An 18,447-nucleotide genomic window follows, 5' to 3' on the forward strand; every position below is an offset into this window, starting at 1 on the left:
AGTACACAATGTTAGGAGGGGAGAGGAGGGAGTGGGTATGGGAGAAGTCGGTAGGAACGGGGGGGGGGGGGGGGGGGGGGGGGGGGGGGGGGGGGCGGTTGAATGTGACCAAGACGTATGGTATGAAATTCTTAAACAATTAGTAAAAATGTATTTTAAGATCAGGTTGCTCGGTATGAGAAGCTCAGAGGGTTGTCTTGACCTCCCAGTATTTCACTGGGTGGTCAGAGGTTAGATTTCTTATCTCCAGGTTCAGATTTTCCAAACCTAGCCAGTTAAAAAACTTCACGTCCCTTGCAGAGTCCTGCGTCTCAGGGAGAAAGCTAGGAAAGCTGGCCCCACAACCTAATGAGGCCATTTGCCAGCAGGTGAGCAACCTGCATGAGCTGGCTGTCTCATCCACAAAGGGAGGATACCCGCATGCATCCTCATACCAACCCTGTTGGTGAGACAATGCATCGGAAGCCGGAGCGTCCTACCGCTGTGCCTATTAATAGTCAGAGCTGCCGTTCCCGAGCCTATTAGCTGTCCCAGCGCTAAGTGCTTTCAGGTGTGTTACACCATTTCATCTTCACAGTCTTAGAAGGAAGATACAATTATGTGTCTACTTAATTAAAAAAGGGAAGCAGGGCTGGGTAGGAATTGATCCTTAGAGGTCAAGCACATCCCCATCGAGAAGCAGGGCCGTCTCCCCAGCCTGGATGCCTGACTGTTCTTCAGCAATGGTGCTACCTCCTCCCTGCAACAACCCCAACACACACACACACACAACATGCACACAGACACAGAAACACACACACATATAAACACACACACAGACACACACATAATACACTGACACATATATATGCGCACACACACATATATACATATATACACACACGTATATACATTCATACACAGACACACATACACACAGACACATACATATACACACACATATATACACACATGTATATACATACATACATACACAAACACACATACACACACACACACACACTCAGGCTGCATGAGCTACTATGGAGATCACTGAAGGAGAAGGGGTTCCCCAACATGGGGTCTGCGGCACGTGAAGCATGAGAGAGCTGTTCTCCGTGGCAAAGCTCTCGGAGCGCCTCTCCTGACTGTTAACCGTTTTGTTTGGGTTGACATGATGGACGACAGCAGAGAGTGGTGAGGTTCATTAACCGTGCAGGGCCTCCTACCACGCAGCTGTGAGCTTAGCTTGGAATTAAGAAGCTAAGGTCATTTCCCCGAATGAGAGGTAGCAAGGCTGAAGATATCAACTCAAGTAAAAAGAATCATGACCAGAATAAAAGACTGTTATTTATTTCCAATTCTTTCCACTTTCTCGCTCAGGAGTAGTGGCAAATACCATGTTTTAGTTTTCTGAATTGGAGCTGTGGCCCAGGAGGGCTGCAGGCTCAGGGAAAGCTCTGCGGGACTGTGCTGTGGTGCGGCTTCTCTGAAGGGCGAGCAGGCGCTGCTGGGATCACCCCCAATCACCCCATGTGTTCCAGGGCGGGCAATGAACTCCTCCGAGGTAATGCTGGAGGTAAGCTCCCCAGTTTGGGCCCAAGTTTTCCACAGCAGCCTGCTCAGGAAGCTGATATAAAGAACGTGCTCCCTCACACAACCCGCGCAGTACGTCAGCATCACACAAGGCCTTCTCAAAGGTGGGAGCTTCTGCTCATCATCAGGAAGAGAAAGAATGGCCACGGCTTCCTTCCCCCCACTGTGCTTTCTGAAGAGCAGCGGCGTCTCCGTCCTGCTGCGTGCCCACCTCAGCCCGTGTGGTGAGTACCGCACCTCCACAGGTCAGCAGCTGGTTGGCCTATTTACTGGCTACAGCAGAAAGCTGGTCCCGGATTCGGCCCAGACCATCTAACATGGTATCCAGTGTTTCCTTGCTCAGTTCCATGGTCACAGCCGAGATGCAGGGTTTGTCTCCACACAGACTAGGATCTTCCTGAATCTGTAAGAACACGGTCCAGAAAGTCAGAGCTGCCTGTCTTTGCTTCTTCTGGGAAGCGAGCCCCACACAGTTCGAGCTCCTGAAGAGAAGGGCTCTCTGGGGTGCAGCAGAGGACCCTAGCCTTGCATCCTTCAGCAGCTGGCAATGAAGGAGACGCTTGGAAGGCCTGGGTCACTCTCCTTTTACACACGAGTGTGAGTGAAGGCTCACTTACCTCTCTGGAACTGGGTCTTAGCACTCAAATGAGAACCACTCCCTGTCTGTATGACACTTGAGCAAGCGGGCTCTATGGCATGCAGAAAACAATCAGACACAGAAAAGTTCCTCTTGATCTTAAAAGAGGAAATGAAACGTTACTATGTTTTGAAAGGGACCTGTTAGAGCCACTTCTTCGTCTTCTATGGATGCTGGATTTCTGGGAGTCTGAAGTGGCGGTAGCATGGCACTCTCCTAACTGTAACCACACAAACCCTACAAGGTGGCTTCTGTGCCTTTACGGGGCTCCGGAAAAGAACACCAAGGTGGAGAGAATGAGGCCAGGCAGGCGAGCAGGAAAACGCAGTGCTGACAATCAACTGCCACCGGACGCTTGGGCTGTCCTGCAGCCGTGCCGGCCCCGTTCCACTGGACAGGAAGCTACCGACAGGTCCAGGGGGCTGTCAGCTTCTACACACGTAACCCGGCTGCAAATGCCGGGCTCAGCACACTATTTAAGGAATACAATGCCCTGCACCTGCTATTCTGAAGCCTCTGCTTTTATTATCTACTTCATTGTGACCATGCTACGTCAATACGGGCCTGCAGGTAGAATCTGAACAGACACCACCCTGGGGGAGGACGTTTGACTGCTGGTGTTTCAGATGGCTGTGGGTGGGGGAGGGTCAGCACACTATCATTCCTTCTGCGGTGCGGGACAGAGGGCATACCTTCATCTGGAGCAGGCAGGTGGGGACGGCCATGCGGCTGATGCTGTCTGAGGAGGTTTTGATATCCACTCTCCAGTCCAGGTCCACCAGGCGTGGCAGAGAGACTGTGGAGGGGACAGCTTTGGTAAGAGGTTATACTACCTGTGTCTCCTGAGCTTTGATTCAGTGACAGGGGCTGAAAGGAAGGTATGCATATAATACAGGCAAGTTTCAGGAAGAGACAGGGAGGGCCTAAGACCTGTGTGTCGTGTACCTTACACGTTGTGTGGGGCCACCTGTCCTTAGCCTGACTCCCGGTGGGTGCATCTCCAGACACTGACACTCCAGATGTTGGGAGAGAATGACAGGTGAATGAGGTGGAGATGCAGCCATGGCCTGAGTCGTAGAGAAAGGGCAGCTTGGGCGACTGCGCTAGAGACTTTGCTTTATAGAAGAAATGGCCTTGGTTTGAAGGCAAGCCCCACACTTGCCTAACCCCCTCATCTAGAATCCTGGACTCCAGGGTTACTGGGAGGGCTGCATGGGTCGGCACAGACACAGCTCCAGCTGTGTGACTGACTTAACAAAAACGCAAGGGCAGTCACTCAGCAGCACGCTCTCATGCAACCTCTCGGAGTAATGCTAATGACTAATCTTGCCTTTCTGCACATCACACATGTGCATATATACAATTCTCGTTGCTTACGGTCACTGCACATGTACTGTGTTACCTAAGGTCAGCATCATCCACTTTCTCCCCCTCCTCCTATTAGCCTGCTTTGCTCCCCTCTTTATTTTGTCTTAACGACACAGTACTTAGCTGACAAGTACTTCACTTTCTGCTGAGGTGTTTCTGCATTTTAGCAGCTTGTGTCTATCATCATCACCATCATCATCATCGCCAAGAGTGAAATTTAAATTTCACTAGAATAGTTCTCTTTGGTCTGTGGTTAAGTGCCTGGTTGGGGACTCAGCGCTGGCACTGGGGGAGTAGCGGCGGGGGCTCCGTACTCACTCTGGTTTGCTTGGGCTTCAGTTCTCCAAGTAGATCTGTTTAAGAGGGAAAGACAAGGAGGAAACCATGAGAAAGCAATGAGAGTAAGCTTTCTGATAAGGAGGGACCCCAGCTTGGGGCCTCTCATCAAGAAAAGGCTTCAGAAACAACCCCTATCAAATGCAGCTTTTCATTGTTTTGCAAAGCTCAGTGATTGGTAGGCCCAAATGCTGGTAGTTTTCATAGCTTAGGAAAAACAAAACACAAAAAACTATAAAAGGCAGAAAATAAACACACTGCAGCCCTAACAGAGGGCCTGAGTTCAATGTAGGAGACCCATATGATCAAAAGAGAGGACTAAGTCCTGCAAGCCACCCTCTGACCTCTGTGTCACCACGGCATGCTCCACAGCCCTCCAAATAAACAATGCAATACGACAGAACAGAAAGCTTAGTGGGTCACAATCTTATTGAGCTCCTGGTCTCTGAGATGAAATAGAACAGGTCAATCCACTGCCCCCTCCCTGAGCATCTACTCTGAGTGCCTCATTTACTCAAAACACACCACACAAGCCCGGCAATGCTAGAGAACGCAGCAGCAGGGTGAGGTGCCAAGCCATCAGAATGTATGGTGGTCAGCATATATTAGCAACCAAGCCCCTGGTAAACAACCATTACCAACAGACTCCTTAAAGCGTTCAGCTAAACAACAATCCACTTCTATTTAAGATTCGTGTTGAAAAGCATCTTCCCAGTTTAGAAAGTACAGACAATTCATAAAAGAAACTAAAAATGATCAATAAATACAGGAAAAAGACAATCAACATCTCTAATTTCAAAGAGTTCAAAGCTAAAATGGGGTGCTATTTCCCAGTCATAGGACTGGGGAGAGAACAGAAAAGAGAAATCGTCTCAGTGCTGCGAGGCCAGACCTTGTGGAGCACGCCTCCAGCCACAGCAGCAGAAACAAGACTCCAGGAGACCTAGTCTCAAGAAAGGGGTGTGTGTGTGTGTGTGTGTGTGGCTTGGAACAATGGTTTTGGTAGCCAACTTGGCCCACTTGACAATGTATAACAAAACCCAGTATGTCCCGCTGTGTGATGGCCTTTAAGCCAGGAAGTCAATAGCTGAATACATTAACAAAGTTCTATTACAAACTGTCTTTGGGAGAAGCTGTCAACACCTTAAATGATTTCTAAAAAATTATACTAAATTCCTCCATATTCTAGAATATACTTTCTTAAACTGTTAAAAACGACCCTAGGGTAAACATTTATAGAAGTGTCGTTAATATTAATACTGTTTGCTGAAAATAAACCAGCTATAAAATGGCAAGGTCCTGTTTGTTAAAACCAAAACCAAAAGGTTTCTTTTCCATATAAATGCTAAAAGAAACACCAGCCAGGTTCTCACCTTCAGGCTAGCAGTGGTACAGCACATGCTTGTGATCCCAGCACTCGGGAGGAGGACACAGAGGGAACACAAGTTCAGAGCCATCCTTGGCCACAGAGGCAGCTCAAGGCAAGCCTAAGCTACGCGAGACCCTTCCTCAAACAACAAAAGTAAACAAATAAATGGCTTCCCGTTAGAAACTGGACGTAGCTAAGCTCCAGCTGTGGGGCTACAGGCATCTTATTTTCTTCTGTCATTTATCTGTACGCATTTCCAACCACAATTTACATTATCTCTAGGCTTAGTGTATATAACAGGACACATAATGTGCTAATAGTTATAACAAGACTATGAACAGTACAAGAACAGTCCTAACAACAAGGGACTCTCAAAAACGCACTTACACATGCTCCAGGACGATTTTTGTCAGCAGGTTTTTGAGGTTTTGGTGGAAATTTTCTGGAAAGAGAGCCAGAATCGCGTCGGCAGAGGACAGGTCCCGGAAGGCCACCAGCCTAGTGAAGCGGTGCAGAGCCTGGAGCAACTGCAGGACAAAGAGGGCGGAGGCACAAGGGTACACACGAGGGGCAGGGATGGAGCTCTGCACACTCACCACGGACAGACACACCACCAGTCACATGGTGAGTTAACACAAGTCTGGGGCCTCTGCAGCAGGCGCTGACACCCAGGTGACTGCTAGTTCACTACACACCTGACTGCTAGTTCACTACACACCTGACTGCTAGTTCACTACACACCTGACTGCTAGTTCACTACACACCTGACTGCTAGTTCACTACACACCTGACTGCTAGTTCACTACACACCTGACTGCTAGTTCACTACACACCTGACTGCTAGTTCACTACACACCTGACTGCTAGTTCACTACACACCTGACTGCTAGTTCACTACACACCTGACTGCTAGTTCACTACACACCTGACTGCTAGTTCACTACACACCTGACTGCTAGTTCACTACACACCTGACTGCTAGTTCACTACACACCTGACTGCTAGTTCACTACACACCTGACTGCTAGTTCACTACACACCTGACTGCTAGTTCACTACACACCTGACTGCTAGTTCACTACACACCTGACTGCTAGTTCACTACACACCTGACTGCTAGTTCACTACACACCTGACTCTGCTAGTTCAATACACACCTGACCCTGCTAGTTCACTACACACCCACCTGACTTTGCTAACACACTGGCCCTTTTAGAAGACAGAGGCAGCTGCCTGACCCAGGAAGTCATCAGCTTGTCAGCAACTTGTTAGTTGCGGGCAAAAGGATGATACATCTTTTTCTTTTGCTTTCTGTAGAAGAATCTGCCCTTCACTTAACTTTGTGATGCTGTTTCCCTGGTAACCTGAGAGAAGTGCAAAGCCAGCTGAGTTACTAGGCAACCCTGCACTGGCCCAATGCCTCTGGACTAACACTACACCATACTTATGTGAGTGAGGCTGCACCCTCCTTGCAGGAATCTGATTTTGTGCTTATGGAATTGTTAGAGAAGGTAATGGTTTCCCTGGAGCGGAAGGCACATCTTGTCTTTACCTTTAGGCTGTCACTTGGAAGACCAAAGAAAAACAGTTCCTGGCCAGCAGTGGGATCCCCTCTGCGAAGGGGAGTCTTGGACTCTGCCTTGCTACGTGTTCCCACCTTATACCCTTGCAGGTGCTGCCTAGCAAACCCAGGGCTTCTGCACAGTGGGCCGGCACCCCATCATTGAGCTACACTCCCAGCAAACTATTCTATGTTCTTGTAGACCTGTAGCCAAATGTAGCTTCGACTTATGACTATAATGATGCTAAGCTGAAGCCAAGGAAGCTCTCTGGAGGTGCCTGTTCCCTGCTTTGCGGCTTCACGACACCAGGGAGGCTGTCTGCCTATAAATGGACGCAGCTCGGAAGCAAAGAGAAGCGAAGCTTCCCGCAGTGAGGGTGGGCATTGATGCCACAGTAGTGACCCCTTGGTCAGTGTGCTTGGTAATGGGCTTGTCTCCATTCTGTCCTCCCCACGCCTTCCTGTTTCCTAGAATCACCCAGCTGGACCCAAGTCCTTGCATTTATTTTAAGGGCATCCAAACTAAGTCCACAATCTCATGTCTGCCTTTCATTTTCCTATAGTTGATTTCCATAATAAAGCTCTAGATTAAAGGAGAATGACAGTAACAGGGCCATCTGGATGGAGACACTCCTGCCAAGCGTATCTGCCAGGGATGGACCACACTGCCACTGCTGTATAACTCTGGCTTCCTCCGCTGCCTGATGAACATCACGTGACCTGAGCAGAAGATGTCACAGGGGCAGAGGACAAGAATGGGGTGTGCGGAACACAGCGTCCCTGAGGGAGCCTGATTGAGCCCAGCATGGGTATTCTCTAACGCCTCTCAGGCCTTGGTGCCTCAGCTCAGACATCTCTGCAAGGTCTGCCCTCAGCTGCCAGCTGCTGGCTCATCAGCACCCGCAAGTCACATGCTGGGTACACGTGAAATCACAAAAGTTCGGGTTGTTTGTTTTTTTTTTTTTTTTTAACCCACACTGCCTAGGTAATAAGCCTGAAATGAAGTGACTGGGAACTCGAGTTACTTATCATAAGTGGGCTTATGTGTCATAAGGCTCCTTTGAGTTCATTAATATTTTTTTAAGAACTATCTGAGGCTCACTACAGTATCAACAAATGTGTCAAGGAGAAAATGTCTTTGGACATGCGGCTGACTGGGAAGTCAGGAACGAGGCTGACAGGTGATAAGGACTGGCGGGTGACGGCCACTTCTCAGCACACTTACTTGCTCTGCCTCCTCCTGCGTCACAGACAAGCCGGAACACGTAATATCCAGGAGCTTTTTTGAATCAAGGGCTGAACTGGAAAAGCTTTCCTGGCACAGCTGTCTGACGACATCTTTCGAGGAGGCCTAGGGAAGCACACACAGTTAGACCCTGCAAACACCTGTGTTGGTTATTTTATGATTCTTTTGAGAGTTTCTAAACACTTCTGTTTCTGGGGAGACGGACTGGATGTACCTTTCCCTACTCCTCCTGCTGAGAACCAATCCTGAGCACTCGGGGGAAACAAGCCCTGAAGGGGGGAGAAGGCGGACCTGCTAGGATGAAGCCCAGGGACTGACACAGGGCTCAAGTTCTTGGGTTCCCTTTGTCTCACTGATCCCAGACCTGGCCATAGAGGGGCAGCCTCCTAAGATGGAATCCCTTCAGACAGTGACTCCTCTACTTCAGCCCCAACAACAGTCACACAGAGGACCGTGAGCACATCACGGGTGGGGGGGTGGGGGGGTAGAGTGGTTAACAATGGCTGACAGGAAGTCTCGCCATGAGCAGTAAGCCCTGTAATCGAGGCTGCAGCAAGGAATCCCAACACCTGTTAGGGTGGTCTGAAGGCGATTCTTGGTTATCAACTTGACTATATCTGGAACTATAACTACAGTCCAGAAACAGAGGGCACACTGGTGATCCAGACCTTGAGGTGGGAAGGCGCACCTTTAATCTGGGCCACACATTCTGCTGAAGCCTATATAAAGACCGTGGAAGGAGGGAGGGATTGCTTGTTCTTCACCCGCCTGCCCTCACTGTGTCGGCACATACATTCCATCACTGGGATCTACTTCACTGGGATCCTACTCCAGCATACACAGAGACCAGCTGAGACACAAACCTCATGGGACTAAGCAACTACTAGATTCTTAGACTTCCCATTCACAGCCAGCCATTGTTAGAAGACAGCCTGTAAGTTCTTCCAGTAAATTCCATATATATCTCAAGACGAGAGATTCACATTTTTTTTCTTTTTTGAGAGAGAGATTCATTCTATCAGTTCTGTGACCCGAGAGAACCCTGACTAATGCAGATGGTATCCAGAACCAGGAAAGGCAAGAGGGGAACGTGGATCCTCATTCCCAATGGCTTCTAGCAAGCCACACTGTCCCGTGGGGAATCTGGACTTCCACCTCCATGGAGAATTAATGAGGTTTCTCTTTCTGTGATAAGATACTGACCAAAACCAACCTGGGGAGGAAAAGGTTAATTTAGCTTACATGTTACAGTCCACAATCAGGGGGTAGCAAAGGCAGGAATACAGAGGAAGAAAGTTGAGCAAAGGCCACGCAGGAGCAGCACTCACCAGCTTGTTCCTCATGGCTTGCTCAGCCTGCTTTCTCAAGACTGTCTGCCCAGGGCTGGCACCACTCTCAGTGGGCTGGGCACTCCCACATCCATCATTAATCAAGGAAATGCGCCCACAGTCTTGCCTACAGGCCAGTCTGATAGAGGCATTTTCTCAATTGGAGTTCCCTCTTTCTAGAAGACTCTATCTCATTTGTGCTTGAGTCAAGCTGACAAAAGACATCCCCTCTCTCTGCCGTAGCAATGTTGGGGAAGCTGACAAAAGACATCCCTTCTCTCTGCCGTGCAATGTTGGGGAAAGCTAGCTAAAACAAGATTTAAATACTATGCACAGTCAGAACATAACAGGGACACGTCCAGGTTCTAATAAAAACCACCCGTGTGACCAGAAACCAGGAAGATTTTGGGATGAATGGAAAGGGGGAATGAAGAGAAGCCACAGGAGGCTGAGGGAATAAGATTACAAGTTGCAGTCAACTTGGGCTACATGATGGGACTGTCTGGGGACAATGTTAAATTTATCTGACCAAGATTTTGACGCAGCTATGATTTTGAAATATTCCAATCATTAAAAATATTCCTGAAACAAATAAAAAGACTGGCAAAAAATATAAGGCAACAATAATATAAAGCAAACAAATTGCATTTGGGAGACACAACCCAAACAAACACCCAGAGAACAAGGCAGCACAGCAACACAGAAGGGACATCAGAGAAATAGATGGAAGACAGTCCATCCTAAGAAATTACCCAGCCTGCACAGAGGAAAATGGACTGAAACTAATCAACAAGGCCTTGGGGGTCGGCAGAGCTCTACCAAAGACCTAACAAGTGTACCAGTTAAGTTATGGAAGGAAACAAAAGAGGAAAGGGATGATGATAGACTGACAGACGGATGGATGGATGGACAGAAATAGACAGTGGATGGATAACATTTAAGAAATAATAGAACATATTAAACTTTCCAAGTTTAATCAGACTTAATGGTAAACATTTCCAGAACCCAAGTAAACCCTAAAGAGCATAATTTTAAAACAGCATACCAAGACACACCAGAAATTGAGCTTTTAAAAGAAACACACACATAAATTATAAGCAGTGTGAGAAACACTCAGACTGGCAACGGCTTTCATGCTAGAACTCAGGGTCTAAAGAGAATGTTCCTCAGGTGTGGGATGAACTGTCAGCCTAGGACCCTCAGCAAATGTCCTTCAGGAACGAAACACAACCAAGATAATCTGTCAGATCTACCATGAATTGGCTATGGCGAGTTCTTCAACAGAGAAGGAATGACAGAGTGTGGGAGCCACTGGGACCTGACGGAAACTGTCTTGGGCCATCCCTGCCATACCGCCCCTCAGCAAACCTGCCCCTTTCCCTGCATCCCAGGGATACACAGAACCATCAGAGTGGTTTGCAAGTTGATGCCGGCACCAGGAGCATCAGCAATGTGCATGACATATTTTTTTAGTCTCTTGCCACCTTCTGACCATGGCAGTCAGTGTTTTTACAGATTTTCCTAGAACATGAAGACAGAAAAAAATAAGCAAAGACGTAACATACACACACACACACACACACACACATTTTCTAAATTACATTTGAAGGCTAAGCAAAAATTATAGCATAGTTTGGTAAAGCTTCAAATGTAATGCACAAGAAATATTTAATACAAATGGGTTATAACTAGACTCCATCCTAGCTGATAAAATGATGACACCAACAGACTGTGATACAAGTATGATGTGACTAGAAAGGTCATTTTAGAACCCCAGATAATACAGGATTCTTTGTATAAATGTACGTGCGTGCTGCATGCATGTGTACGAGTGTGTGCATGTGCATATGTGTGTGTACACCAGAGGGGGAGTGTGTGTGCATCTCTGTGGATGTGTGTATACATCAGAGGGGGAGTGTGTGTGTGTATGTGTATACCAGAGGAGAACTGTGTGTGCATGTGTATGTATTGTGTGTGTGTGTGTGCATCAGGAGGGGAGTGCATGTGTGTGTATGTGCATGTGTATATCTGTGTGTGTGTGTATGCCCTTAGACAAGGTCTCTCACTGCACTGGAGCTAGGCCAGCAGTCTGACTCTCAGAGACCCTCTTGTTCCCTGATCTTTACAATGCTGGGATTACAGGGAGCTGTGTGGCCACGCACAGCTTCTTAGGTGAGTGCTGGGGATCCAACTCTGGCTCTCACGAGTGCACAGCAAGCACTCTTACCCAGATAGCCATCTTCCTAGCCCCTAAGATAACCCTTGGGAAAGTGGAGAAATGTAAGAAAAAAATAAAAAAGAATGAGCAAAAAAACAAAAAGAGCAGATTTAAGTCCTAGCATGACAATTATTTGTACTAACTCTTAAGTGACCTAAATATTCTAACTGAAACAGAAAAATGGACAGAGTAGATGAAAAATATTAAATGCTATACACAAGGATCTCCCTTTAAGTATATGGGCAGGCTAAAAGTGGACGGATGAATAAAGAATGCCATTCAAACATCAATCAAAGGAATGCAAGAATGGCCACACTGATAACAGATAAAGCGTACTTTATAGAAAGAAAACTATCAGGACAGTATTAAAAAATGCTGCCAGATTTTGTCCACTAAGAAAACACCCAGAATGTGTATACAACCAGCAAGAGGACTGCAAACTGCAAAACAGAAACTGACAGAAGTGTAAGGAGAAACAGGATTTCCGCAACCCCACGGGCACAGCGGCACCCCTCCTTCAGCGACCGACAGAACCAGGCAGATATGAAAGAGGGCACGGGAGAATGAAGCAACACCATCCATCACTCTAATTGACATCCATGGAACATCCCCAGTAAGAGGACAGGGGAAGCAGGTGAAACAAAGAGCTGGCAAGAACGACAAGCCAGACACTGAAAGGATGAGGGAGGCCTACACACAAACCTGCTGGCTTCCACAAATGAACCAATTACTCAAAAACCCCATCACGACGCCCCTCACATGAAACAGATATGCAGCAGCTGTCACTACTCAGGAAATTGAACCCACAGCATTAACTCAAAAAAAAAAAAAACAAACTCTAGACCTAGACATTTTCACTGGAGAATTCTAACAAACATTTCAAGATTAAAAACATCAATTCTATAAATCTCTTTTAGAATACAGAGGAAGGGACAGTTTCCAACTCATTTCATTGGTAAAATTACCTAAATATCCAAATCAGATGGATAGTTCAAAAAAGGGAAAAGAGAAAGAAGGGAATAAAGAAAATTACAAATCTGCATCCCCTCATAACAAGTGACACAGAAATTCTTAGCAACATAGTAACATATAGAAAAAGCAATATATAAACAATGTATAAAAGGGATTATACACTATGGCCAGATGGGATTTATCCCAGGAATATAAATCTAGCTAAGTGTATGAAAATCTATGTAATTCACATTTTAACAGATTAAAGAGGGGGAAAACCACACACTCTCAAAACAAACAAACAAACAAACAAACCAAGAACAATGCTTGATAAAATAAAACATCAATATTTTACATAAACAAACAAAGAAAACCCTCTCAACCAAGGAGCTGTTTTGGCAGGGAAAGAAAGGCATGAGCTGAGGCCCTGAGCTTGATTCCTAAAACCTACATGGTATAAGGCAAGAGCCAAGCACTGCAAGTGCTGGGGAATAATCCTTCTGTACACTGTGAATACACATTACTCTCATCAGTTATCATTAGTCTCATAAGTCAGGCAGGAAGTACAGATGGACAGTCAAACAGAATGCTGAGAGGAAGAAGGGTGGAGTAAGTAGAGTCACAGGAGACACAGAGGGAGCAAGACACGCTGGAGGAAAGGTAAAGCCATAAGGCAGGTGGCAATACACAGATTAATAGAAATGGATTAATTTAAGTTGTAAGAGCTAATTAGTAATAAGCCTGAGCTATCAACTGAGCATTTATAATTAAGTCTCCATGTTGGATATTTGGGAATTGAGAAGGGAGGGAACAGAAATTTCACCCATAGCAAGTTGTTTTCTGACCTCCATACCTGGATATGTGAGTGTGTGTGTGCCTGTGCACACACAAATAAATACATTTAAAATTAAAACCTCAAAAATATAAAATTCTTAGAAAAAACTACCTGGCATCATGGGAGGCCAGTATACACACCTAAAACCTAAGGGTGCACATCCCAGGAGACTGCAGCCTCATGACCCCACCTGGCCAGTGAGCATGGGAGAATTTGGGGATCAAGTAAACCTTTGCAGAACACGTCCTTAACCGGGAAGGGCATCTGTGAAAGCCTATAGTTAACAACCTAGGCTATGTCCAGCACAGCTAGGTTCAGAACTGCCCCCTGGCATTGCAAGTATCTTTCCCAGATGCTGCAAGCCAGATGATCTGAATCTAGTGTGTGCTTTGGACCCAAAGCTATTTCTTTCACAGTGTTGCAAGGTCAAACAATCGAAGGTTGAACCATCTTAACTTGGGTGCTGTCTGTCCGAGTAATGGACAGATGTTTCTCAGAGAAAACGCATCTTTCAAAATACAAAGCAGAGGTTACTGACGATGAGCAAGGACTGTACTCCAGCTTTGGTGCCCTGGCTTTGGCCTTACCTATTCACTAGTGTATCAATATTTTCACAGAACTACTGGCTATCTTCTACCATCTACAATTCTGAGAAGAGTATCCTAATACATTCCGGTTCCCCATCCCCACACCCCCTTCTCCCACCTCCTCCCTCCTCTTCTATCTTCCTCCCTTCCTCCTCAGAAATCTGCTCCATCTTCAACAAGCCTCCCTTCCCTTTCTTCCTTGACAGAAAGTATATCTCCTGCTCATTCTGCTTTGTAACCCAGTACTCCAGGAAGATTGTCTTAGTTTGCTTTCCATTGCTGTGATTGGGAGAAAAGGTTTATTTCATCTTACAGCTCTCAGGTCATGCCCAATCGCTGACGGAAGTCAGGACAAGTTATGTGAACATAATTTAAAAAGTGTCCTTTGCAATGGTCAAAGAATGAATTCTAGGACTTCTGTGATACAACTACAGACTGCAGACAAAAGAGCCCAGAGAAGATGAAATAAATACGGAGACACACCAAGTTTACATACTGGGAGATTCAACACCCTAAAGAGGGCACCTTGACCCTAGTTGACACATAGATTAAAAACAATTCCTATCAAAATCTAAACATTTGTTTCAGAAATACCCAACAACATTTAAAAAAATGTATACTAAAAAAACAAACAAGTTAGAGCAGCTAAAGCAACATGTGCAAGCATGTGTGTGTGTGTGTGTGTGTGGTGTGTGTGCACACGCACGCCTGTGAATGTGTTGGGAGAACATGTGCACATGCGTGTACATGAATGTAAAGACGGAAGACAATCTCACTGTGGTTCTTCAGGCAGCATCCACCTTGCTTCCTGAAACAGGTTCTTCATTGGTCTGGGCCAGCCAAGTAGTCAATAGTCAAGCCCAGCCATCCCCAGACACCCCACTGTCCGTGTCTCCTCAGCACTGGGATTACAAGTGCACACCACCACCCACTGGGATTACAAGTGCACACACCACCCACTGGGATTACAAGTGCACACCATCACATCAGCTTTTCCCCTGGGGTCCAGAGATCACACTCAGAACCTCACGCTTGCATAACACAGGATTTATAGATTGAGCTATCTCCCTAGCCAAATCAACTTTGAGAAAGAAGAATAAACTAGGAGGAACCGGTCTGATTTCAAGATTTATTATACAGTTAGAGCAATCACTGGGCATACTCGGAGGAAAGAACACATAGATCAAGGCAACAGAGGACCCTGAAACAAAACTACACAGATATGCCCAAAGGATTCTTGAATTGCAAAGTAATTCAGTATAGGAAAGATTTTCTTTTTAACAAATGGTACTAAAACAATTTGACATTAAAAAAGCACACTCGACCTAAATATCACATAATTTATAAAAAACGGCTCTGTATAGATCACAGACTGAAATATTAAAGATAGATGCAGGGCTGGGGGAGACAGCCCGGTGGGTAAAGCAGTTGCTGCACAAGTCTGATGACCGAAGCGGGATTCCCAAAACACTCACAAAAGCTGAAGTAGGACACATATCTCCCAGGGCTCCTGCTACACAATGATAGACAGAAGAATTCCCAGAAGCTCCGGGACAGTGAGCCTGGTGTATGCTGCAGTGAATGATGAGAAAGATCCTGTCTTCAACCAGACTAAAGACAAGGACTGACCACCACACGTACACACCCACAATCACACCCACAAACACATATGTATACACCCTCCCCGACACCAACACACTGAGATCTAAGACACATTTATCAGAATCATCTAGGACACAGAGACAGCCCCAGATGCTGATGCGGGCACAGATGTAAGTGTGGAGTAGCACAGGCGCTCTGGAAAGGTCTGGAGATGTCTTTAAACCACGCGACTTCCAGATGACCGAGCAACTTTCTCTGTAACAGGGAACACTGGAAACAGTCTACATGTCTTTCAATAGAGCGGTGAGCTAGCAAACAAATACTACAGCAGACTCCTAGGCACTAAAAAGGAAGCAACTGTTGACACACACGATTTATGATTCTCTAGAGCAGTGGTTCTCATCTTCCTAGTGCTGCGACCCTCATGTTTCAGTGACCACCAACCATAAAATTATTTTCATTGCTGTAATTCTGCTACTCTTATAAATAATAAAATAAATGTCTGATATACAGGATACCTGATATGTGACCCCCAAAGAGGTCAAGACCTACAGGTTGAGAACACTGCTCTAGAGAATTGGACTGAGTGAGGAAAGCCAATCCACAAACATCATCTACAATGAGACTTACCAAAGTACGTGAAATGAAAAACAAAGACAGAAGAACACAGAAGTGTAAGGGAGGTCTGGAGCCAACTGCAGGGGAGCATGGCTGTAAGACACCAACACGGGCTCTTCCACCGACAGAAATGCCTTGTACAGTTTGAGCATATCAACGTAAATACCCCAACGGTGATACTGTTCTGTAGATTCCCAGAAAGTAACCATTAGGGGACGCTTGACAAAAGGTAAATGGCATCTCCCGGCATTATTTCTTACAACTACATGTGGCTCTAAGGTTGACTTATAATAAACTTTAATTTTTAAAAATAGAACTAACAATGCAAATGAATGAGCTACCGCTACAACATCATACCTGAGAACCAGATGTGAAAATGAATGTGTTCAAACTGTTCCAGTTTTGTGGAGTTCAGCTATGAGCAATATTAAATTAGCTGTGTCAGAAGCAGTGCACCACTGGGAAGGCCAGAGGAAGAAATGAGGAACTGGGAGGGACTTCCGGGGGCAGGTGTCTCAGTTTGTGATCTAGTGTGGGCTACGAGGGCGTAGTCAGAAAGTGAAGCCCTCACGATTTCCGCATTTTCAGCATCTATGCTATAGATCACATTTTAAAGTTTATCAAAGAAAACAAAATGTCCCAAGATAAGCAGCAATGGAGAAGCAATGATCCAAATCAGCCACCACAAAGGCTAAAGGCTGGGCATGAGAACTCTAGTTCCTAGTTACAGTTATGTTGCACTAATGCACTCAGTAGCTCTTGCTTCAGCACATACTGGGTGCCAGGAGTTGTTCTGCTTGCTGGGATACACTTGTGATTAACAAAAGTCAAAGCCTTCAGGAGAGGAGCCAGCAAATGTGGCTGATAATGATAGTGCCACCAGTATCATTCCTGATCTTCACTAGAGAAGAAAGGAAAACAATCTGAAATCTTGTTCTTGAGAAGAGACTATGAACAGATCCGCGATGTCAGCTAGTGGTAAGTTCTAAGAGGGATGGTAAAGCCACACTTCTACAGAGTAATTCAAACTTTATGATATCTCCAGTGGTATGTCCCTTTAGAGATGGCTCAGCGGTTAAGAGAACTTCCTGCTCTCTCAAAGGTCCTGAGTTCAATTCCCAGCAACCACAAGGTGGCTCACAACTATCTGTAATGAGATCTGGGGCCCTCTTGAGGAAGAGACCTGGTCAGTCGTCCTCATCAACTTAGACCATGAAACCCAATATGGACAAGTTCAACAGAACCACTATGTACGGGCTGCCCAAGCATGCTTCAGCATTGCCAGGGCATAAATTTCATGTCCTTTTCAACCTCATAACCTATCAAAGACGGTCAGGAAAGTGTTGCGGCCGCATACAGGCCAAACCAATACAGACTGGACCTCAGTGGGTCAGAACGCACACACAACTCAGCGCTGGAAGCATATACAACCCAAGGAAAAGAATTTCTGATAGTGCGGGCAGACGGACCTGGATGGAATAGGGAACTGATTGCCACTCGGCTGCTCCAGTCCCGAAAACCACTCGTACTCACTCATTCTTCGGTGAATTCACATCAATTATCTATTTTTTAACTTCCACCTTAATATCAGGGAGTGATTAAGTTTGTTGCTCTGTTTAAAAACTCAGAAAGGCTAAGTGATTTTATGTGTCACACAGACAAGTACTTGCGAGGGGGCAGTGTTCCGAGACAGAGCCGGTTTATTCCCAACGCTTGCTTTGTACAAAGTCCCAGAGTCTAAGGCAGCCGCCGAACGCATCCCCACCCCTGCCGCCAGATACCTTCAGCAGGCTCTGGAGCGCCACGAAATGCTCCGCTGACAAGGCCGCCATCTTTCTGCAGTCATGTGACAGAGAGAGCAAGCGGGGCGTGCCACGTGACACCTTGCGGGGCATGCCGGGAGTTGTAGTTCTTCACCGTGTCAGGCGAGACTAGCGTAAAAGTAGTAGGGTGTGCAGAAGGTCTGGAAATCGTATTCAAGGACCAGAGAGCCGGTGCTGGGAGAACTTGGGTATGGGATGATTTCCAAGGAGCAGCTGTCTGGACTTCCTAGGTCAGGGAAAGTGGTTTTGCCTTTGCCCTTCTGGGTAGGCTGGCTGATTTGGGAAATGCACCTGCACACTTGGCAGGCACCTTGGCAACGTAGATGCCACAGCAGTGATTTTCCTCCTCGCCATATGGATTTAAACTAAGCTGTGCCGATTCGAATTCTTGGA

General features: G+C 46.3%; 1 protein-coding gene across 1 annotated transcript; it reads right to left on the reverse strand.

The window, feature by feature from the left end:
* Nucleotides 1-1,311: 1,311 nt before the first annotated feature.
* Commd9 (COMM domain containing 9) lies at nucleotides 1,312-18,091 on the reverse strand. The gene is made up of 6 exons (XM_050147111.1): nucleotides 18,013-18,091; nucleotides 8,072-8,197; nucleotides 5,673-5,812; nucleotides 3,899-3,933; nucleotides 2,905-3,008; nucleotides 1,312-1,978 (listed from the first exon to the last, which is right to left on the reverse strand). The coding sequence occupies exons 1-6, from the start codon at nucleotides 18,061-18,063 to the stop codon at nucleotides 1,838-1,840; spliced, it is 597 nt and encodes a 198-aa protein (XP_050003068.1). The 5' UTR covers nucleotides 18,064-18,091; the 3' UTR covers nucleotides 1,312-1,837.
* Nucleotides 18,092-18,447: the final 356 nt, after the last annotated feature.

Source organism: Alexandromys fortis, unplaced genomic scaffold (genome assembly GCF_014885135.2).
Source record: "Alexandromys fortis isolate MF-2015 unplaced genomic scaffold, M_Fortis_MF-2015_v1.1 scaffold_12, whole genome shotgun sequence".
NCBI lineage: Eukaryota > Metazoa > Chordata > Mammalia > Rodentia > Cricetidae > Alexandromys > Alexandromys fortis.